Raw genomic sequence first — 24441 nt, forward strand, 5'->3', positions numbered from 1 at the left:
GTAGGGAATTTTTTTTTCTTCGAGATATCGAAAAATTCGCGAAATCGAGGTTCGAGTTAGTGAGGTTCGACTGTATATATATTTTAATTTTCAATATAGTTGAGAAATGTATTTTTGAAACTTTTACCAAATTATATTATTTTCACCATTTTTTCTTGTTTTATGCCTGCTAGTCTTTTTATATCAAAAAACGATCAAAACTTTTAATTGGGTATAATTTCTTCTTGATATTTAAGAAGCAATTTAAACTTTCCCAATCATCTGGCACGAAGTTACATTTAATATTTCATCATTCTAATTCACCGAAAAAAGATCGTAACTCTGAGAATAAATTCGAGTTTGCCATAAAATAGCTATAAAATTTGCTTGTATTGAAGCTTGTATGCGAACACGAAACCTTTAATTGGTGTTTATAAATTCCCGGACCCATTTTGATGTTTAATAACTCATAAAATAATGAAGATATATACAAACTTGTGGCATTTATTGATGGAATAACTCATATATTTTCCTTTTCACGTTTGACTATCTTTACTTGTGTAAATATCGTCTGCACGTGTGATTTATTTTAGATAATTTCATTTTCCAGTCTAAATATCTGTACTTTTCTAAATATCGTCTGCTTATTAATTGCATTTTTCTCTCTTTTGTTTTTAGCAACTATTGCAATGTTATGTTTACTTTTGATGTGTTTATTCTATGTAGTACTTTTCTATGTGATGTTTTATTCGAGCGGATATTAAGGAGAATGCATACACAAGAGAAAGCACAGATTTTATGGTGGTTCATAGAAACGAAATCCATAGTGCAAGCACAGAAAAATTGCGGAAAAATTTACTAAAAAGATCCTCCATCCAAAAGCAACATCTTGCGGTGGAAAAAGAATTTTCTAGAAACTGGAAGTATCGCAGATAAGAAACGTTCCGGACGTCCCTGCACAAGTGATTTTGACGTTGAGCGTGTCAGACAGACATTTTTATACTATCCTAGAAGATCTGTAGAGCCACAAGAGAATTGGATATGCCAATTTCAACGGTGTACAAGGTTATTAAGAAACAATCAAGACTACATGCATACAAAGTTCAATGTTTGGAACCGGACGATAGGCCTAGGAGGATGACGTTTGCAACAGATATGGTAGGAAGGATAGAAGATTATGCTAATTTTCGGAAGTGCATAATGTTCTCCGACGAAGCATCCTTTCATGTTTCTGGCATTGTAAATCGCCATAATGTGTGCATATGGGGATCTGAAAACCCCCATGAATACCGTGAGACACAAAGGGATCCCTCAAAGGTTAATGTGTGGTGTGGACTAATGCACGACCAAGTCATTGGGCCTTTCTTTTTTATACAACGCTCTCATCAGTCGTATACTTAGACATGTTGAAAAACTTCGCATTTCCACAACTAGAAGAGCTTCAGCCACATGTCTTTTAGCAACAAGATGGTGCATCACCTCATTGGGGTATTATCGATCGTAGTTCTTTGAATGACCATTTTACAGGAAGATGGATAGGGCGAGGAAGTCCAATTCCTTGGCCACCCAGATCACCTGATATAACGCCGCTGGACTTCTTTCTTTGGGGATTTATAAAGGACAATGTTTACAGGAAGATCGTGTCGAACATTGATGACCTAAAAGCCAGAATTACAACTGCAATAGCCTCTGTGGGCGCCAACATGCTTGCCGCTACCTGGCGTGAAATTGACTATCGACTTGATATTCTCCGTGCGACGAAGGGGGCACAGGTGGAAGTTCATTGACAAGGGTCATGAAACTTTTTGAGTCTATCTAACCATTTATGTTACCAATCTTAATCTATCTTTATTATTTTATGAGTTATTAAACATCAAAATGAGTTCGGGACTTTATAAACATCCTGTATAATAAAAGAAAACGTCTAAGTCATCAATCTAGCCAGTGGTTAAGGTTTTTGCCTTTGGGGGAAGCTGAAAACGTTTGGGCCTGTGTTGTCATTTTACCGCTCTTTGAAAAATGAATACTAGTCTCCCTTTTACATATGCTTTTACATTAAAGTGAAAAACCTAAATATATATCTATGGTTTTAGTGATGCTTCAGTATTAACGCTGGTAAGAGATACGTTTTATCAACAAAAGTCTGCCCGTTTAGATTTTTGCTTTCATTTTCTTACATTTCTGAATAAAAAGAAAAAAGTTTCCAAAGAGTAAGCGAAAAGCACTCGAATCAAACCGGTGTTAAGTGTGCAAAAAAAGTAAAGGAAATATGAAAATTCGTTGACGTAGAAGATTCCTCAATAAGCATTAGATTCAAAATTTGATGGGATTTTAAATGTATGTATAATAAAATTTTTGCTTTATTTAATCAATTTGAATTTTGTTAAGGTTTGAGAATTTATGAACAAAATTTTACCCATTGCTCAAAAAATAAAAAATTATAAAATTTGATATTCAAAATTCAGTGGGACTTAACGTATATTTTTGCTACAATGTTTAATCAATCTGAATTTTGAGATTATTTTTTTATAAACAAAAGTATACTTATTGCTAAGAGAACACAAAAATTGGAAATTTTAAAGTGAAATGCTATCTATCTATGAATCTTGTGGTCTACTATAATTTTTAAAAAATGCTGAAGTTGCTCAGGATCAAAGGTTTTCTCGAAAAATGCAGTTTTGATCACACAGAGGATAAAGCCCTAAACGGCCATTGGAAAAAACCGGTGTTCGATCGTTTACGGGGACTTAACGCCCGATGCATCTATGTCAGCTTGTGCAAGAAATAAATTAAGGTGGCAATCCTTGATAATAAATATTGAAAAAATTAGATAGAAAATTGACGAAAATTATACAGAAAGAAAGTATTTTTTGTGGGACAGTTTTACTCCTTGGTGTGAGATATCTTTTACGAACTGAAGATTAACTTTTGAAAATTTAAAGATTTAAAAAATTTAAATATTTTCTTCTGACTTAGGAGTAAAAAATAATTTTTTTAAAAATAACTGTTGACTGAAAACCACAAAAAAACTTCTCTAAAACTATACACAAAATTTTTCGATTCCCTTCAGAAAAGTAAGTTTACTTTATTTAAGTGACATTTTTAAATTACCTTTTTTTAAGTGTTTTGAAAAAAATTATTTTGGTATGAAATAAATTTCTTTCCTTTTTTTCCAAACTCTTCTTAATGCAATACAAATGATAAACTATAAACTTTGAATTTAATCAAAAAAGTTGACCTTTTTATATAACTTTGCTTTATACATGTCACTGTGTACTTTTAAAATAAATTTGTTAAAATTTGTCTCATCTAATACTTTTTAGTCTATTGAAATATTGAATAATCTCCTCTAAAAGTAACCGCATTTCTAAGATTCTATAACATTTGATTAAACAACTATTCAATTTAAAATATGAATACATACCACCAGAACAAAGAAGTAAGAATTCCAATTAGTAGTATTTCTATTGAAATATGATTTAAATAAGAAAAAATATGCTCATTGATAGCCATTATCTTATCTCATCAAACAGTATGGTAATTTTTAAAAAGCCCTCTCTCTTAATTTCTCCGTGAAACAGCTAGCAATACTCGTAGGAAGTGTGAATGAAAACTAACAATGTTTACCTGAATTTACGTTTTGCAATAAATATTTGTTTTATATTTTTATTTAATACTTTTATTAATAGAAATATTGCTAAATGGAACTATTTTATTCTTTTATTTATTTTATTTATTTAAGTATCATATAAAACCGAAAAAATATCCCTAAAAACGGCAATTGTAAGACATTATATACTCTTTTATGATCAATAAAATACTGTTGGCTTCTTATGTAGTTAATTTAATAATAATAAATTTTTTAAAGAAAGCGAAAACAATATTGATAATATAAGTGCACTCGTAACTTACTACATTCACGTACATTTCATATAGAAGTTCTTCAAATTTTTACATCACAAAAAGCAAACTAAACAGAATCGCTGTTGCCATTCTTAATTTACAATATATTTGAGCTTACATTTGACCATCCTGACATTTCAATTGACCTCAATACATTGAAATACATTACAATAAAATTAACAGGATAAATAATATGAAATATTGATAAGTTTCTAACAGTTTATCAAATCATTATAACGCCGTGATCTACTCACAGTTCGTTTGGCAGTTGCCTTCTGGGTTCTTCATCAGAATCTTCGCTGAAATTACCATCATCATCATCTTCTTCATTCCAGCTTCTCCAAGCTTATAATTGACTGAAATTAGCCATTGTGGCATACAGGCTACCATCGCTGGTCTCTAATTGAGAAATTCGATATGTATCACTTGGAAGTATTTCTGTGATAACCATAAGTCCTCGATAACGTAGTTGAGGTTTCGTTGGCTTCCCTGTCCCCCTTGGATGTCTTTTAACTACCACAATTTCGCCCTTGTCAGTCGATAGTGTACTAGATTTCTTTTCGTCGTAATATGCTTTAATTTTCTCTTGCTTTTTTTCGATTTTTTTCTCTTGTTTCGAGTTGTAGCTTCCCCGTATCATTCCGTATTTCACCCTCTTCATCAGCAAACAACCTTATAATCCCATCCTTAAATCTTGGTATGTAGGCATGAAGAATTTCAAATGGTGTTTTCCCAAGAGTCTTGTTCAAGTTTCTTTCGATTTCCTTAATCCTGCTGTCCCAATCATTTTGATCGACTTTTTCGATCGACGTAGCTATGGCTCTCAAACATTCCATTCGCTTTTCAAGTTCGCATTCAAGTTACAAATTTATAGTTTGATCAAGTCTCAATAGTTCGGACTCCTTAATGCTAATTTTACTTTTTACGTATTTCGCAACATCTCTTGAACTTTTCAAGCAAATTGAAAAATGTTTACATACAATAATGAATTTCGTTTATCTAAAGACAATTCTATACGAAAAATAATTTTTAATTACTATTTTTTTTTAATTTCATGTAGGCCAAAAAATTTTGAATTGTAAGGTGCACAAATGTAATATCATTTTTAAGAATGTAATCTAATATAGCAAACTACAAAGTTTGAGCGAAATCGATCGAGCAGTTCCTGAGAAATTGAATTTTCAAACAGTCAAATTTTTAAAATTTGATATCTCAGAAACGATTTGACCAATTTCATTCATATTTTATAAAAAATAATTTATTTGCAAACATAATGAAACAAGAGTCTTATAGTTTTACGTGAAGAACATACTCTAAAACCTTCAACGAAATTGAAATATATCACACTTTGATTGACTCTTGAAACTAACAAAATGCAATCATATTTCATTCGCAAATCAATAAAGGTTTTATTTTGTATACTACTTGACAAAATTAAATAATTATGCTAATAATTATGCCACATTAAATAATTATGCTAAAGCTAATTATGATGAAAGCTCAAACATTATTTTTGTTAAAATTGCTTTAACAGCGTACATTGATAGACTTGTTTAATTGCAACGAATTATAATTCTCCCTAATGCAGTATTATATGGGTATTAAGTATCATAATTCGGGTTATTACTAAATTTAATCCAGAATGATTAGCATGAATAAGAATGTGGTGATTATTAACGTTTCTCCTATACAAATTAGTACTATTGCATCATTGTTTTTTACTTTTCAAAACTTACTTTTCAAAACTGATTTTAATTATTTATTTTTATAGATTCACGTTTTAAAAACACAACTATAAGCTAAATAAACACGTGGTTTCAAATAACTTATAAGTAATACTAATTAAGTAACGTAATTCGCCATTGCTTTCAGGTTCATCGTTGAGTTTAATTGACACAACGAATAAAAAATAATTAAAAATTGATTGTTGTTGTTATTGTTAATTTACGTCGCACTAGAGCTGCACAATGGGCTATTGGCGATTTTCTGGGAAACATCCCGGAGGATGATCCGAAGACATGCCATCACAATTTTGATCCTCTGCGGAGGGGATGGCACCCCCTCTTCGGTAGCCCGACGGCCTGCGCGCGTAGTCGAGCACTTCACGGTAGCACAGTTTAACGAAGACCAATACCGCACACCCTGGGTCCCTACGCAGACTGATCCAAGTGGTCACCCACCCGCACACTGACCGTAGCCAGTGATGCTTGACTTCGGTGATCTGCTGGGAACCGTGTCTTAACGATCAGTCCACTGCGGGACAATTAAAAATTGACGAACCGGCAAAAAGCTATAAGTTAGCAACTATCACTGGTGTAATAATTAAAACAATTGAAAAAATAGGAAAATTGTTATTGGAGAGTTTTAAACCAATAAAAAAATACCCTTTCATACGACATTATCGAAAGAAGTAATCGAAATTTTCAAGCGAATTTAAGAAACGGCAGCTAAATTTTTACCTCGCAGAAGCTATCCAAACTTTAATGAAAAAAAAACTCTTCATTTTATTATAATACATTAAGAATTGCGAAGTTCTACATCAGAATAAATATTTAACTTCCAAAGGAATAAATTTTGATAACACACAAAGATGAACAAATAGTTGAACCACCAACGCAAAAAAAAATTGTTTTTTTCACAAAGCGATAATAAAATTTCTAATTTTCCTTAACAAGTTTATGTTTTATATCTAATATAACAGGCATACACAAAGATTATACATTTACAACCCATAAAATAATGGGAGACACGCTTTCAGTTCTTAATATTCTTTTTAATTTCTCAAGAAATACTTAGAGGACTATTTTGTAATTTTAGAATTGCTTTTCATAGAATTGCTGTTCATGCTTTTTCATAATTTGCAATAAAGTTTAAAGATTTCTGGGATGTAAGAGATTAACAATAAATTGCGAAAAAATTAAATTAAAGATCCTATGTCAGAAAATCAAGCTATAAACTTACTTTTGTTATTCAATACTTTTGTTATTTGCAATAATTGCATATATTTTTATAAATTTAATTTGAATATTTATGCAAATAGGAACAATTGTCGAAAAAAAAATTTATCTTACTATTTGCACTAATTTTGAAAATAATAAGTAACGTTAGAAAAAAATTTTGGAGCAATTTAAAATTAATTACGAAATTATTGTTCTAAATTTTTTTAAAAGAATTGCAAATGTACAAGATATGAGTATTTAACTTAATTCTTTTGTAAAAAAATAAAATTATAATAGTGAATCGGATTTGGCAACTAATGGAAAAAGTTTGATTTAAATATTCTGAAAACTTAAAAATTCTGAAGCAAAATTTTCAAAAAAGTTTTTGTAGATTTTAAAGGAAAGCTAAAAACGATAAGGAGTTTTCTGCATACTTTATACTGACCTTGATGTCTGGTTATTATAGGTTAGTGTAATTTTCATTAATACATAATACAATTTGTGAAAAAACCTTGATTTTTACCTATTGGTGAAATGGGTTTTGTTTTGGGTTTGATGGCGTGCGCATCTTATTTGGACGTCATTACAGTTTACAACAGTGTTCAAGAGTAATTGTAAACATTGCGCATGTGTTGTCATTGCATGCGTTGCTATGACGACCGCTGATCTTCGATAATTTTTTTAGAATACTTTTTTTCACTTTTAATTTTGTTATGCTTTAAGTCGTTGAATTTAGTTTTGAAAAATAGGACCAGAGAGATCCCGTAAATAATTCTTGAGTTGTGAATAAAAGAGAATTTCATCATTTGAACGATATTTTTGTTTTTATTGTTTTAATTAAGAATCAGAAATTCTAACCTACATTTCAAACTGGATTGTTTTTAATACTAATTCAGGTGAATATCACAAATAAAGAGGGTCAAAAAATGATGGACACGGTCCCAAAGGTTCAAAGAGATTTTATTTTCGTTTTCACCCGCAGGCATTTTTAATGCATTTACGTAATAATAATTTAAAGTATTTTCATATTCTTTTTATTATTAACTTATAATTACTGTATTGACGGTGATTTTAATATAAACATGAATACTGAAGAAGGAAGTTGACTTCTTGAAATAAGGATGTAGGCAGGATTTGAAAACCAATCCGACATACAATCAACAAATAACAATCGAAGTACTGTACAATTCGATTGTACTGCAAATAACAATCGAAGTAATTGATACAAGTTACAAGCTTATTGATTGATTTTCTGGCTTAGGGTATTCGAAAATACTTGTTTTCTTTCTTAATTTTTTTTTCGGTCTCTCAAACCTCTGAGAGAGCTTCAAACTTTATTGAAAAGTATAAAAAATTGCATGAACTGAACACTTTTAAGTTACAAAATAGTCCTCCAAATACTTCTTGAGAAAGCGTGCGATTATAAATATATACACCGAAGAGCACCGGTAGGTAATAATGACTTATCCGAAACAATCATCAAATATAATTATTATTCAACTGCAGATGTGTGTGTATATACCCAAATAATGTTAGATAAAAAGTTCATGTATTCAAATTTTAAAACTTTAGGAAATAGTAAATAATTTATAAATCAATTCAAGATTTCTTTTCTAAGGTGATTAAAAAGAAAAAAATCTTCGCCTGTTTGGCTGAAATTAGCAAAAAATATTGTCTATTGCCCAGAAACTTCGAGGTATTTTCTATTAACTATTAATAAATAAACTCCCCGAGCAATCGTAGAATATTATTTAATTTTTTTTATTGTCTGAACTTGGTTGCCCAGCAATGGAGTAAAACTAGATATTCCTTCCTCTCTTGAATTAGTCTGGGTTATCCTAAAAAATTAACTTGCGGCGGCGACTTTGCTTAGTTGTTTTTTGTGCCAAATATATATAAATCATTATCCTCCCAATTTATGTTCCAATCTTTTCAAAATTTTATCTACCAATCTATCAAAATCTTTGTCTATCAATTTTGCCTATTTTGATTGTCAGTAATTCAAATATGAATATATATATATCTTCTGCTGCATTTTGAAAAAGCTTATGAGGAAAACCACAGCAGTATGACATATTGGTAAAGAGTCTTAATTTTTTTTAAAATAGTGGTGGTCAAAAAGATATATATATATATATATATATATATATATATATATATATATATATATATATATATATATATATATATATATATATATATATATATATATATATATATATATATATATATATATATATATATATATATATATATATATATATATATATATATATATGTATATATATATATATGTATATATATATGTATATATATATGTATATATATATATATATATGTATTTATATATATATATGTATATATATATATATTACATATATATATATAAAAAATATTAAGAGACTCATTTTATAAATTAAGAAGCGTTGAAGGAAAGCTATTTCTAATACTTATCACAAACATTGTTTAATTTGTAGAAATTAAAGTTAATTAAAATAATATTTAGAATATCCCCTTACGTCTACACCTTATTGATGGCTAAGTCAGGTCGGGCAAAGGGTCTCTTAACAAATATTATTCATTTTTATTGCACTAAATTCTGTTTTAAGTCATTTCCATTGAATTTATATTCATTTTGCATTTACTTAGTATTTTTAACGATTTAGTTCGTATAAAAGAGAAGCAACACAACAATTGGTTATCATAATGAAAGTAATCTTCTTAATAAATAAGCAATTTAATAACGCACTTTCAACAATACAGGAAGATATTTTACTGAAAACATTTGGAAAAACAATAGCCATTTTATAAAAAGTAAACAAGCAACACGTACATAAAACATATAATACATAACGAATATAGGAATGTCTTCATCGCAGGATCATAATTAGATGCGTATTCAAAATGGATTACAATTATGTATTATTGGATCATAATTAGGTGATATTCAAAAATTTTCCACCACTGGCAAAATTCTTTAGCAGAGTTTTTCGGAGTGATCAGGCAACAAAACGGTAGACAAATATACTGGAATTCATTTATACTAGTTCAACGGCTGGTAATCTATCTAAATATACAAACATAAGGAAAGGGGAATTCAATCCGGAATGCCAACATATAAACGGAAAGATATTTTTACGTTGAAATAAGAAATGCTGAAAGCAACACTTTAATTACAGTAATAAGTAGTTAGGACTGTGTTATTATTGCTGCTAAGATATAGATTCCATATCTTATTAATTTTTAGTTACAGAAATTAAGTGTAAAATTTGATTTAAGCATTTTTTTATGATAAAATTTAATTAGTCAATTCTTTAGCTTTCAAAACATGACACTGACAAAATTCTTCACAATAATTTATGATGTACAATAATTACAAGTATAAATACTTAAAACTTATTACCATCACCAATTCAACAATATAGATTCTGTGTCTTGGCTCAGGATGTTGACGTTGTTTATACAATTAAACTTTCTGCATTACTTTGTCCCTAGCGTTATTCATATTGAAATTATCTAAATAAATGGAAGGCAAAAGAAATATACTATTAAACTTTCTGCATGAGCTGTAGTACTAGATCATTACTTTGTCCCCAGTGTTATTTATATTGAAATTATCTAAATAAATGGAAATTATTCCCAAACACTAGGGAAAAATCTCAATCTTCAAACATTGAGTTTGATCCATGATACATCTTACAGTGAGAACAGTGCTTGTTGTAGAAACAAAATACTATTTAGTGAAATCATAGAAAAAAATTTTTATATCAAAGCCTTCAGATTGAAATAAATAAATAATTAGGCAATTATGTAATGAAAAAATAATGAACATTTTTTCTTATTGTACATTATTACTGCCACCGGGAAAAAAAGATTAACCCCTAAACGAAGTGAAAAATGATTGAATGAAGTTAAATAGACAAAAGAAAATATTTCTTTGTAAGTATTGAAAAGTTGATGTCTTTTTAAAAATAATGCTGTTTATTATTTGTTTCACTTCACCATAAATGTTACCAAAACAAGAAGAAAGATTGTCTTAATATTGAATACCAAAACATACAATTTTGTTCTAAAACAGCATTACAGGAACATAAAAGTTATCAAAAGTTATCACAGAAGCTACATATACAAAATCAGACCTGCTTTCTTTCATTTCAAGCAGTACATATTTGTGTACACTTTCACCCAGAGTAAGCATTGACCAAGTTGCAGAAAAAAATATTTCCGTAATAAACTCAACTTAAGAACATATTTTTAGTATTCTAAAATCATCTTTCATGCTTGCTCCTGATTTTTAGGATAGTTTTCAAATAACAAACTATTAGAGTGTTTTCGTTTTTTGCTTTTTTAAAAAAAATTTATAAATAAAAATAATTACAAAATTCTAGCAAGGGTTAATGATTTTGAAAGAGACTAAAATCACCATCTCTTTCGTCCTACACACACACACACGCACACATATATATATATATATATATATATATATATATATATATATATATATATATATATATATATATATATATATATATATATATATATATATATATATATATATATATATATATATATATATATATGCTCTCAGAGACAACTCCCCATTGCTGTCAAATCAAGAGCAACACTAAGAATTCTAATTCTGTCTATTCTTGGCTCCATCTTATCATTTTTTAAAAGATTTTGTTTTTGGAATTAAAATCAGGAAGTCCATTTTACTTGTCAAGGAAAATCAACTATTTATTTTCATTTATTAGAACAGACAAAAAAAAGGGGAGCAACCCTGTCCACGTTGTATTTTCATTTTTAATTGGTTGCTTGCGTTGAAAAAATTAATGATCAGACGACCAACCATCACTTTTAAAACATTTAAGAAAGTTTATAAGAGTCTGCTTAAATAAACCTTGTTTCAGTGCTGGTCATGAAATTTAAAACCTAGAAAAGATAAATTTATCCTCTTTTTGCGAACACATTCTACTCTTGATTTGCGAATGATGACTCATTCACGATTTTAGAAAGTTTTTCCTGCATTGTTTTTAAAAGGCAAATTCAATCTCGATCTAAAAGGGTTGTTTATGCAAGCAAGCTAGATGAGAATTTCATAGCGCGTAAACTAGCTTAGTTTCAAACTGTTTCAATCTTGCGTTTATTTGTTAATCATTTATAGAGCTTGTTCGGCTTTGTGATAAAGGTTATTGCTGACATTAAAATGAACCTTACACTGCTATCTGGGATTGTCATTTGCTAATTAGTTTTAACTGTTTGATTATGTTTTCACACATGGATACCATGCTTTTTAATTATTAATTGCTTCGTTTTGGAACTCCTTCCTGCGCAAAATAATTATCAATTAATTTGAAAAGTATTCTAAAAATGCATAGCAAATGTGGAGATGAGGGAACATCCTCTGCAAATTAATAATCATTTAGAGATATTATATTATAAAAAGACATAACAAACATAATTTTAGATGAAAGTGCAATGCTTACTTTAGGTATAAAAGTAAATAAAAATCTTTGACATAAAACAAATCTTTCGTTTATGAAATATAATTTCTATATACAATGTTTCGTTTAAAAATAAGACTGTGCTATAGTAGACTGTACTATTGTAACTGCTACTATAGATTATGATCTTGGTAACTGTGAGGAGGCATCATTAAGGAGGACTGTGAGTGTTCAACACCGTCAGATACATGATTATGAAGGAGGTTTGGTCTTAAAACATCTTCTATTTGAGGACAGTGAGGTCTTGGACCAGGTTCGGGGGTATAGGTAAATGTTAAACCGGTTGCGTAAATAATCCCGTCGCTACGCACTAAAGATACAGGCACCTGGAATTCAAAAGGAGTAAAGTTAGAGTATTTAACAGGAAATTTCAATTTAAAACACTAAGAGTCGTGGTGGCTCAGGGGATAGAGCACTCGCCTCCCAATGAGGTGAACCGGGTTTGAATCTCGGTGATGCTTGGTTGATTCGAATACCGCACCCGGCTCGCCCCAACCACAGTGCTGACGCAAAATATCAGAGGTAGACGGGTCATGGGTAAGAGTTTTCTTGCCATCAGGCTAGCCGTGGAAAGTTTTCTTGGGGTCCCTCTCCATGTAACTCAAGTGCGAATTAGTTCGATCTAAAAGTCTCCCACAAAGGCAAATTTCTCCCGATACTTGATCCAGGAATTCCCTTGCCTTCTGGATTGGGTTCAAAATTACAAGGCTACGGAGTTGAACATTAGTAAATTAATTGCAAGGCAAATTGTGAAATACAGCATAAAACACCGATGTCTTTTTCTGTGCTAAAGGTAAAATCTTCCGATCACGGCTCACTTCCAAATAATATTTTTTTCAAATTTGCAATTATTCAGATCTAAGAAAAAGTTATTTATCATTGAAATTTCGCCCATTTACAAAATCAACTACTGATAAACTTTCGAATATGAATGGAAAAAAAAATTCTAACTACTTTTTTTGGATTTTATAATTTAGTGCAAAAATAATTTTGATAAACTAACAGATGCTTTTAATAATTATTAGAGTGTTTTTTATATATTTCTGCTTGCATTTAAAGTATCAGAAAAATAATATATAAAAGAGGCACCGGTGCCCCCATCTGCATCAAAGGGTTAAAATATCCCTTAAGAAAAAAAAAATACATTAAAGTAAAAACTTAATTTTGAAATTGATAACTCTTCATTTTTAATAAAAAATATTTCTTCTTTTTATTTATGTGCGAAAATCGGAAACAGAAACGATTAAAATAGATTATTACAAATAATTATGAGTTATGCTTGTCTTTAATTATATTAATAACATATTTTTTAAGTAATTTTTCTTATTGAAAAATATTGGGAAAAAAACCAATGAGAGAAAATTAGAAATAACAAAATTACGTTTGGTTCTAATTAAAATTAATAACTAATTCTTAGATTATTTTTTAGAAAAGTTAGGCTCGAAAACATTGGGGGAAAAAAGTAAATAAAAAATATATATTGCGCTCGTTTTTAAGTAAACTAACAATACAATATGTATACGATCATAGCTATACAATTTGTATTTATAATACAATATGTGCACACTCATGTCCAAAAGTTAAATAACATTTTCATGCAGAACATGCATTATGTCACATTTTGTGCAATCACAACTAGTGCATAACACAAGAAATATAATGATAGAAATCTAGTATATTTTATATGAAAACTCATTGAAGTGTGAATAAAAATGATAATATCAAAATTAGGAAGTTATTTTATTTATAAAAGTCAGTACCAATGTCCGCTAATGCTAAAAAATACTACTTTGAAGTACTTATGCTAAAAAGTAATAATTTAAAGCGGTACCGCAATAAATTATGTGATGCAGAGAATTCAACATATTCATTGCTGTGTGACTTCCTTTAATAAGACGATCACTGAAAGGTTAATATTAACTATTTATGTTCGTTTTAAGTTTAAATACTCAATTGTGCGATTCCGAATAAGTTGGTAGAAATAATATCGGACTTAAAATATCGAGATTCTAAAAAACTATGTGTCAATTGTCTGGCTGGAAATAAGACAACTAACTAAAACAACAGTCGAAAAAACGATTAGAAAATGACGTTGATTTACAACGGCCTAGTCGTGAATCCAGCTCGTCAAAAAAGTGAATTGCCAAATTTGTATTTCATGTGACATTAAAACATTATATTAAAAATATAGTTATTTGAAAAACCACGTGAAAAAGACCGTAAAAAATAACAGAAAAATAATCCCTCTCCATCCATTAAATCTTTCAGTTAGAAGGGATAACGCGCAGCAGCTACTTTTTTAAAAGCATTCCAGCATTTAGGTCTGGAGAACTGACCACAGGATTCACTGAATGTGTTTAGCTTCAAAGGTATGCCTTGGCCATCCTATCATGCGTGTTGCCACCCACAATAATGAACTGGGGATCGACAGCGCCTGCGAACAGTCTTACGCAGGGCTTGTAGAACAATCTGACATGGGACTTTTAAAAAGTTAAAACTAGATGATTTCAAGAAAAAATTGAATCTTACTTGTGTTGGTTGCCTTACAAACTGCCATCCTTCTCGAAAAGATGAAATATCAGGAACAACACATAAAATACTTTCTTGACATCTATAAAATTAACAAATCCAAGAATAAGAAACTCTTTGCTATAAAAATTATCTAAAGTGTCAATTATGTTTTTACTGCATATTACCTGTACATTGTTTCAGCTTCTACTTCTCCAAACCATACTCTAAGATTAGGCGTAAAACTTTCGCCAGAAAGCTCTAGCATTGCAACATCACCTCCGCCATTTAGCTGTAATGAAAACATAGCACTATGTATAGGGATTGAAATTTTTAGTAAGATCATAATTTTTTTCAGATTATAATTTTGATTTGCGCTACATTTTGGAATTTTTCATTTTGGAATATGAATTTTTCATTTATACATTTATTGAAAATTTAATCCATTAATAAATTCAAGAGTGGAGAAAATAATAATTTCTTGTTAACTGAGGAAAGAGCAATTTGATAATTATTTTTTAATCAAAATTTTTACTATGATCATAATTTTTATATGGATTATAATTTTTTATTAGAGTTCCATTTAATTAGCATCATATCATCAACAGACATTTTGAAATATATGTTCATTAGTATTACATCCTTTGCTGAATTTTGGAATCTGTATTTTTCATTTACATTTACAATTCAAGAACGGAGAAAATAATAATTTATTGTGAAGTGAGGAAAGAGTGATTTAATGTTTCAAACTTAAATATTAGCATCATTAACATAACCATTTTATAAAATTAATGATAAATCTTTCGCCTCCTAATGATGTGATAAGGTTTGAATTCCAGTGGTGCTGGTAGATAAGATTTCTGCTCTTGGCCGCACCGACCACAGTGCGGACGTAAAATATCCTCAATGGTAAACGGATTAGGAACTTGAATCCCCTTGCTGTTGGGCTAGTCGTGAGAGATTTTCGTGGTTTTCTTCTCAATGTAACGCAAATGCGGGCTAGTTCCAACAAAAATTTCTCCACAAAGTCTGATTTGTCTCAATACTTAGTCCTGGAGTGCCCTTGTCTTCTAAGTTAGATTTGAAATTAGAAGGGTATGGAGTTGAACATTGATAGCCATAAAAGTAAAAATATAACTTTTTATCTCCAAGTACTCTTATGGCTAAGGATAGCTATTTCGGAAGGCTACTTCACGATATTCTTACACAGTTGCATATTTTTTATTATGACTATCAGTTTGCAACTATCGTAACTTTAAGTACCTTTACCCCACTTGCCAACTTTTGCTGTTTACGAGGTTTTTCTCCCATGAGGCAATGAAGGAACAACTGAATTATAATTGTTGGCTTAATTATTTTTTTAAATTTTGCTGGAGGTTAAGCATACCATCGTTTGATTATTACTCATTTGGAGAGATTCATGTGTATTTTATTTGTACGTAGCGGTGGCCAAAAGTAAATTTATAAACACAGGCATTAAATAGAAAATTACCAATTTTGCTACCAATTTCAATGTCAAAATAAAATCTTATGGAAACTCTGCAGAAGTAAGACTCTTTACCTTTACTTAACATCATCTGTCTATATCACCCTTTAAAACAACACTTAACATTGAATGGTGTTAATTTCTGCGTGACCAAAAGAGGGCGCTGTAATCATTCATATTAATTCTTTTTATGTATCACTTGGGTAGCAGGCAACGGATTTGAAGGGGGAAGTCTAACAAATATCACGCCATCATATAATTTATTTTTATTTTTTGCATTTATTAAATTTGATTGTAATTAAACATGTATTTTTTATTCATTGCAACATTCTACACTGAGTTATTCATAACATAAAATATATCAATGTGTACTACCATTAGAAAGAAAGTCAACTATAGGCTTATATCTAAACAAATACTTACATTAAGACTATGTACAATTGGGACAGGCGTGACTGGTGATCTCACTGGCCCCATACCTTCATAGAATGTATATTCAGCTTTATCAGTACTGATAATTGTCCAAGAAGCTCCGTCATTTATCATTTCTTTATTAGGTTCTTTTGGACAAGGGGTAGCCTGTCAACAATAAGACATTGATTACAAAGTGCTCATAAGTAAGGATTTATAATAGGATTATAAATTAAAATTCTAATGGACTTTGTATAGGTTTTACAATTCATGTGAATTTCAAATTTAATGGCTCGAAAAGAAATTAAGTCTTTAGCTGGAATGCTCGTATGATTAATATGAACTCGTACGATAATATTTCATTTTGGCAGTAAATGAAATACATATTTTTTGCAAAGATTGAGCAACATATTCACATTTCAGAGTATTAGCGTAAAATTTACTTTGATTGATAATGTAATGTAAAAATTTGATAAACTCGTTAATGTCCAAATTCAATGTCTAAATTGAACTCATTAATGTCTAAATTTAATTTTAAAAAATATAAATGAAGAGATTTTTTATACTATTAATGTATTATATGATTAATAAGTGATAAACACCCATGTCTTGCTTTTCTAAGTTAATAAATGTATATACTACAACAAGTGTTTGTTTCCATATTTTAAGAAAATGTCACTTTTTAGGAATGGATGTTTTTAAAATTGAAATGCGTCCTTTATTTAGAAATCTTTACTTTTTCTTTATACACCGAAGAGCCATTACATTATGACCACCCTCCATCTATAACAATGAGCTCTCCCAGGCTTTCATGGTTTCTCGCCCAGGAACAATGTTTTCATGGGGCACATTAGGACCCATAATCCTCATAGAACTATCTCTGACGTCTGTAAGCTACTTGAACATAGTTGCAGATCAGGTTTACCCATGCATGGCAACAGTTTTTCCTGAGGGGGATGGTGTTTACCAACAGGATAATGCACCATGTCATAAGGGTCGAATGGTCATGGATTGGTTTGAGGAACATTCCAGTGACTTTCAAGTTATGTCAAGCTCGCAAATTCACCTGACCTTAATCCTATATAGCATTTGTGGTCCTACTTGGAAAACCAAATTCGTGCTGCCACGCTACCCACTCGCAATGTGAGGGAATTGCAGGACCAGTAGGTGAGCGCTTGGTACCAGATACCTCAGACTACCTATCAGCACCTTGTGGAATCAATGCCACGGCGGGTGCTAGCAGTTTTGAGGGCTAAAGGTGGTCCTACATGTTATTAGCAGGGTGGTCAGAATGTAATGGCTCTTCGGTGTATACAGAAAATTTTATTTTTAATTAAAAAATATTCATTAACTCATTTTTTGGTAAAAGATGCGTGAACGCACTATTTTAATATATATTTTTTCATCAACACTGCGACGTCTGTTTTCCACTGATTTCCTTTTTTTGAAATTTTTAAGGGTTCTGGAGTCATCTATAAAATATTAGTAATTCAATAAGAGTAAACACTTTGAGTTGAGAAATTTTCAAACTACTCGAGTTTTTACTTTGTTTTTTTAAAGAAAACAATCTTTAAACGGTTATTGGCAAATTTGAATTTTTAAAAATGCGTAATTATTCCATTTGAGAATAATTTGTTTTTATGATGGATTAAAGTAGCAAGTTCTGTAAATAAAATAAAACAAATATCATTAAAAAATATTGTTCAATTAAATTATTAGTCCTTTGGCTTGGCCAATGGCGCAGTAAATACGCACCATTTTATTCCTTGAATGAAATATTATTTTTCTTGCATGAAACTTTTTCGTATCTCAATGAACGTAATTTAAGCATATTTCAATGGAAATAATATCACATTTTATAAAAACTTTTATACTTTGCTTGAAATGAGTTAAGAAATTGCTGCTTCAATAAATTGGCTAAACTCAATCGATCAAATTGTGTAGAAAATTTGCAAGGATAACAATACGTTTTAAAAACTGAAGCGAACAGAAAGTAAACAATTGTTCAGCTTACATGATTGATTGATTTTATTTTATTACTAATCTCTCTAGAAATTAAAGACAATTTCAGGAAAATAGTATTTTCTATTGCGAAAGCGCAAAATTCACATGATAGGAATCAAGAATAAAGGCATGAATAAGATAAAGAAATAAAGAAGAATTAAAGTTAAAATTTACTTGGAACTGAATTATCCTCTCCTGTGATAAACATAGGTACATCCGTTCGGTGTCTTTCATGTAGAAGGCACATTTGTGTAGCTGTGAAACTGGGTCATCTGCATCCAATAAAGCTGTCTGTTTATCCACCTTCCTTATAATCTATTCAAGGCAATAATTAAATAAAAATTATGCACGACATTAATTAATTAATGTCGTACATAAATTATTATGCCGTATTAATTAATGCCGTACATTAAAAATTGTGGGAAACTGGATCATTAAATAAATAATGTCGTACATTAAAGACAATGTGCTACTGGATCATTAATTAATTAATGTCGTGCATAAATTATATTCGCATTAAATGTCGTACATTAAACATTGTGGGAAACTGAATCATTAAATAATTAATGTCTTACATTAAAGACAACGTGCAACTGGATCAGGATTAATTAATGTCGTACACTAAAAATTATGTGAAACTGGATCAATAATTAATTAATATCGCACATTAAAAATTATGTGAAGCTGGATCATAAATTAATTAATGTCGTATATAAATTATATTCGCATTAATTAATGTCGTACATTAAAATATTGTGTGGAACTGGATCCTTAATTAATTAATGTCGTATATAAATTATAATGTCATATTAATTAATGTCGTGCATTAAAAAATTATGTGAAACTGGATCATCTGCATCCAATAAAGCTGTCTGTTATCCACCTTCCTTATAATCTATTCAAGGCAGTAATTACATAAAAATTTATGCAAGACATTACAAGAATTCAACACAAAAGGAAAATTCCATTTACAGCCCAACGCCACAAGTTTAAAATCAAAGAAAATGCCAAACTGGTTATCCCATTATCTATTTATTACTACTAAGTTTACTTCTTTTCTGTATGCCGACCAGCCTGTGTAGAGGGTCAGGGAACTAGCTTTGTATCAGAAAGGTTCTGGGTTCGAATCCCGGGCAGGGCATGGATGCACTTTCATTCTCTCTGTACTATCTCTCCTTACTGTGGGAGCAACGTTGGCCCACCTAATATGTTGCCCCTGAAAGAGTGGCCAACAAATCTGCCCTTCAGTTGTCTGTGTAACAAAAGATCATTCTCCAGGTGGGCATTAGAAGAAAAAAACTCCTGCTCTGTATGAACAAATTTCTTAAAATTAAGCAAAAATGTGTCAAACTATATCTGAAACAAAAAATAGTTGAATTTGAAAACCCATATAATCATTTTTGAGCAAAATACATGGCCTCAAAATTTATGTGAAGGATAAAATGTGTGAGATTATAGACGTTCATTGGCTGCCGGAAGGTTCAAAGCAAGGACCTCTGAGTTTGTAGAAGGGTCCCTAACCACCATACACAACATAGCATACATTCCATTTTAAAACTATTCGCAGACAGTTGTAAAAGTCAAATCGACCCAAGATAACTACAAGAAAAAATATTTTTCAATAGTAAATATAAACATTTTTTCATTATTCTATTTAATAGTGGTCAAAAGCTTGTAAGATACACACTTTTTAACTGCAAATACCAAAATGAAAGAATTGAACGAGAGCTGCCAAGTAGTTTTCCAGAAAATAAATTTCAAAAATCTTTTTTTTAATCAAAAAAAATTTTTTTCTTATATCTTACATTTATAACTATAATAAAAAATTAATTATTAAAAATTACGGATAGAATTATTTTTAAAGGAGATTTAGTATTTTAAGCAAAACATTTTCGATGCACTTAATTTCCCGATATGAGGTGAAACTCACAAAAAGCGAAATTAGCATAACTAAATCAAAGCTTTTACCACTCTCTTAGCTAAACTATTTTTTTTCTACTGTTGGCACTGAACTTTCGTTCTTCACATCGGAAGATACCGGAAGTGTTGCTCATTTATCGTTACCCAGTGGGCACCTGTGAACCTAAGTCACGGAGACGAGCAACATTACCCACTCCACACTGCCACAGATACACGTTTATAGGGTGGGCCACATTCACACATCACACAACAGAGGACAACACAGAGAGAGAGGGAAACATCCACGCCCTGAGCGGGATTCAAACCCGCAACCCTTGGCTTTAAAGTTAGGCACGCTGACCGCTCGGCCACCTGGGCAGCGTCTTAGCTAAACTATTGGAAATACATATTTCTAAATTTTCGTTCTCTATGTTCGGTAAAAAAAAGTATGTCTATCCAGAGAAAGAACACTCTATAACAAAAAAATCGACCCACCACGAAGGAGTTGTCCGATTGAAACGAAAATTGGTGAATAGTAAGACAGTGTACAGAATAGTAAATGATTAAAATTTCAGAACAATTGAATAATTTATTGCAGAGTTACAGTAACAAGTTCAATAAGGTGTTGTCCCACCTCTAGCCTGGATACAAGCTGCCACACGGCGTGGCATAGACCGATAAAGCTCCCGGATGGTCTCTTGCGGTATTTCCTGCCAAATTCGATCCAATTGTCGAACGAGGTCATCAACATTCCGTGCCAGATGCAATCGCCTTCCCATCATATCCCAAACATGCTCGATAGGAGAGAGATCTGGTGATCTGGAAGGCCAAGGAAGAGTTTGACAAGCTTGCAGATAGTTCATAGCAACACGTGCCGTATGTGGTCTGGCATTGTCCTACTGAAAGGCCAGCCCAGGGCGCTGCAAAAGGAACGGTAGCAAACCAGGTCTTAGGATGTCGTCGACGTACCGCTGTGCAGTAAGTGTACCTCTAATGACGACCAAAGGGGTCCGGCTGTCGAGGGAACTGGCAGCCCAGACCATAATGCCTTGTTGAGGGCCGGTGTGGCGTGCAATAATGAAGGCAGGATCCCCCTCTGCCCTGTGCGTCTTCAAACACGTCTTCGATGATCGTCAGGACCTAGTTGGAAACGGGATTCGTCGCTAAAGACTATACGTCCCCAGTCGGCATCATTCCAGCCTGATCTGTTCAAAACATTCATGCATACGAAATTACAAAGCAGTCGGATGATTGCTTCTTGGTACGTCGATTTTTTTTTGTTATAGAGTGTATATTTTTAAACATAGTTTTATAATATAATTAACACTAATTATTTATCATATTTGAGATCAACCCTATAAGCCGTTAACAAATGTCGCTTATTACATGAAAATCCAATAATTATCAAATATTCAGGATATCTTTATTTCCCTCGCTCCTAGTTCTTTTTAAATACCAAACCAATGAAATACCAAACTGATTGCTTATATCCATGAACTAAGTTATTTACTCTGTCATACGTTGTGCTAATTTATATACTTTACTACATCCAGCACAGTATTTACCTGCTCTTTGGAAAGAGAACTTGTTCATTGAAACTAATGCCTTTTATAAGGTATCTGATCAGTCCTTTTCGAAGCTGTTTCGTCAAGAAAAATGAAAAAGCCACAATTTAAGTGCCTTACACTCGAGGTGAGGTATAATTTTTACGTAAATTGGCTGGCCGGATTTGGACTTTATAATAGACAAATAACTTAAATATTTTATTAGCTATTAAACTTTTTTTTAAAAAAAATCACTAATTTGACACGATTTTTTTGCGCCTAGATGAAAGCGCCTAGATGAATCAATGAATTCCCACTGAAAATTTTCAGTTCTCAATAGCAAAATTTTCTTCAGTTAAAATTTTCACAAATTTTGATGAGTTTAGATAGTGCTGCATTTGAGTAGCTTTTTAAATATTACAAAAACTTGATCACCAACAGTTTTACTTTTCACTGATCTGTGGCTTCTCTTCACGTTATTTTTTTGTACTATTTTCAAAATTAAGATGGAGGGCACTGGCTACAGTTAGGCCAGATTTTATCTTACAGTCATAAAGAATTATTGCAATCTCACAGCAGTTATGAAAATTTTGTATTATTACGCACAAAATCGGTGATTAACGTCACGGCAGATTCTTCGAAAAACTGCCTCGAAATACTAAAAATCTATAAGCAAATAAAAGAAAATCTGGATAAATGGGATTTAAATCATGCAACACTAATATACAACGTTCAACTATTACAGATGCTGAAAAAGTCCGTGAAGCATAAGCTTTTACTTGAATGCATAACTTCATTTCGATGCATAAAGTCAATTAAATTTGGCAACTCAACTGTATGCGTGGAAGAACAGTACTGCATCAATTAAAATCTGTGCATAGGGGGGGGGCGCATAGAATTATTTACGAGTCAGATGAAAACGAATAGAATTTTAAACACAACCTTAGATTCTTCGGCAAACAATTCACCTCAGTTGCGGAATTTTCTTTACCAGGTGATTTATAAAAACAGTCTGTAGAAAGCATTAATATGAGTTAGTAAGGAGTATTACCAATCTGGGAAGAGCCATTCCAGTGACAGAACAGACTAGTTTCACGGTGGATCCGTAGTGAATATAACCATCCCTGACGGTAAACTCTTCGGATTCTGACTCGTTGTCATCCACTATAGAAATAAATTCTGATTAAAATGCATCAACATGATTAGGTAAATTTCCAATTCATATATCTAAACGAAGTTCAAAGAGTTATGACAAGCAGCTTAAAATTTTCCGGATTAAAATGGGGAAAGAGGTTTCTAGCAAAATCAATTGAGTACTTGCAACACAAAAAGAAGTGAAGTGAAGTGTTTATGACTAACCATGTGATTGAAATCATTTAATTGGATCCTTCTAAGCGACGTCACGCTTGTGTGTCGCACCTGATTGGCTTCTGATTTAACAAATGCCACTATTTACCTACGAAGATGTCACTTGCAAGTATCCAATTGCCACACTTTCCTCAAATATCATTTAAGATACCAATATTTTTCGAAACTTTTTCACCAAGAAAAATAAAACAAAGAAAATGCATTTTTAATTCTTGACACTTGAGACAAAGCTTTAATTTCAAACTATGTATAACATCTTGCCGTAAATAATTATCTGGTTTTTAACGAGGACAACTAACTAAAATATTTGAAATGTTATTTGATGCTTTTAAAAATCACTGAATTGGCAAGATTTTATGAAGTAGATGAAAAGTATCAATATTTGATTACAAACGCCTTTCATTTCACAAAACTCTGGTTTTTCTTCATATTGATCTTTTTTCGCTATTTTCAGAATTAGTATTATCAGAGTAGAGGGCGCTAGCTGGAGAAAAGCTAAACTTTACCTTACAGTCATGAATACTGTTAATATACCTAACAGTCAATTGCGAAATTATGAAATTAGTATATTACTCGCAAAAAAGGCATTTCATGTTATGACAAAGGCTTCGAGAAACAGAATTTCAAAAACGCGTTGCTATATTGAGAGATTTCGTTTTCCTTTTACCAGACAATGGGCACGCCCATTAGTAATTCCATTAGCGGAAGGCTTTTTAAGTATAAAAATTTAGTTTGCAAAGTTTTCAACTAAATTTATTTTTTAGTAGTAAAAATAAAGTTCATTCAAATTCGATGCATTTCATGTCAAGTTTACTCGAACTTTATTGTCCTGTTTCTTTCCGGAAATGATTGGCTCTAAGTCTATCTCAAGCCTTATCTATCGTAACTCTTAAAAA

The 24441-nt window shown here is 31.1% G+C and overlaps 2 protein-coding genes across 6 annotated transcripts in view; both read right to left on the reverse strand.

Annotated features, from left to right (window-relative positions):
* Positions 1-3587, reverse strand: part of LOC107441683 (cytochrome P450 3A25) — a 49400-nt gene extending 45813 nt beyond the window's left edge. Inside the window, exon 1 of the mRNA XM_087168168.1 lies at positions 3404-3587. Within this exon, the coding sequence (XP_087024294.1) occupies positions 3404-3492 (89 nt within the window). The 5' untranslated portion in view covers positions 3493-3587. The remainder of the gene's footprint in view (positions 1-3403) is intronic.
* A 5952-nt stretch (positions 3588-9539) lies between these two features.
* LOC107441688 (recombining binding protein suppressor of hairless) overlaps positions 9540-24441 on the reverse strand; it is a 71262-nt gene continuing 56360 nt past the window's right edge. For all 5 annotated transcript variants that reach the window (XM_087168170.1, XM_087168171.1, XM_087168172.1 and 2 more), the window contains 6 exons: positions 23229-23341; positions 18909-19049; positions 16743-16898; positions 15022-15125; positions 14855-14936; positions 9540-12651 (listed from right to left, as the gene is read on the reverse strand). In XM_087168170.1, the coding sequence (XP_087024296.1) occupies positions 12439-12651; positions 14855-14936; positions 15022-15125; positions 16743-16898; positions 18909-19049; positions 23229-23341 (809 nt within the window). In that variant the 3' untranslated portion in view covers positions 9540-12438. The remainder of the gene's footprint in view (positions 12652-14854; positions 14937-15021; positions 15126-16742; positions 16899-18908; positions 19050-23228; positions 23342-24441) is intronic.

The sequence above is a fragment of the Parasteatoda tepidariorum genome, chromosome 7 (assembly GCF_982258835.1).
Source record: "Parasteatoda tepidariorum strain Cologne lab strain chromosome 7, Ptep-v5.0, whole genome shotgun sequence".
Taxonomy (NCBI): domain Eukaryota; kingdom Metazoa; phylum Arthropoda; class Arachnida; order Araneae; family Theridiidae; genus Parasteatoda; species Parasteatoda tepidariorum.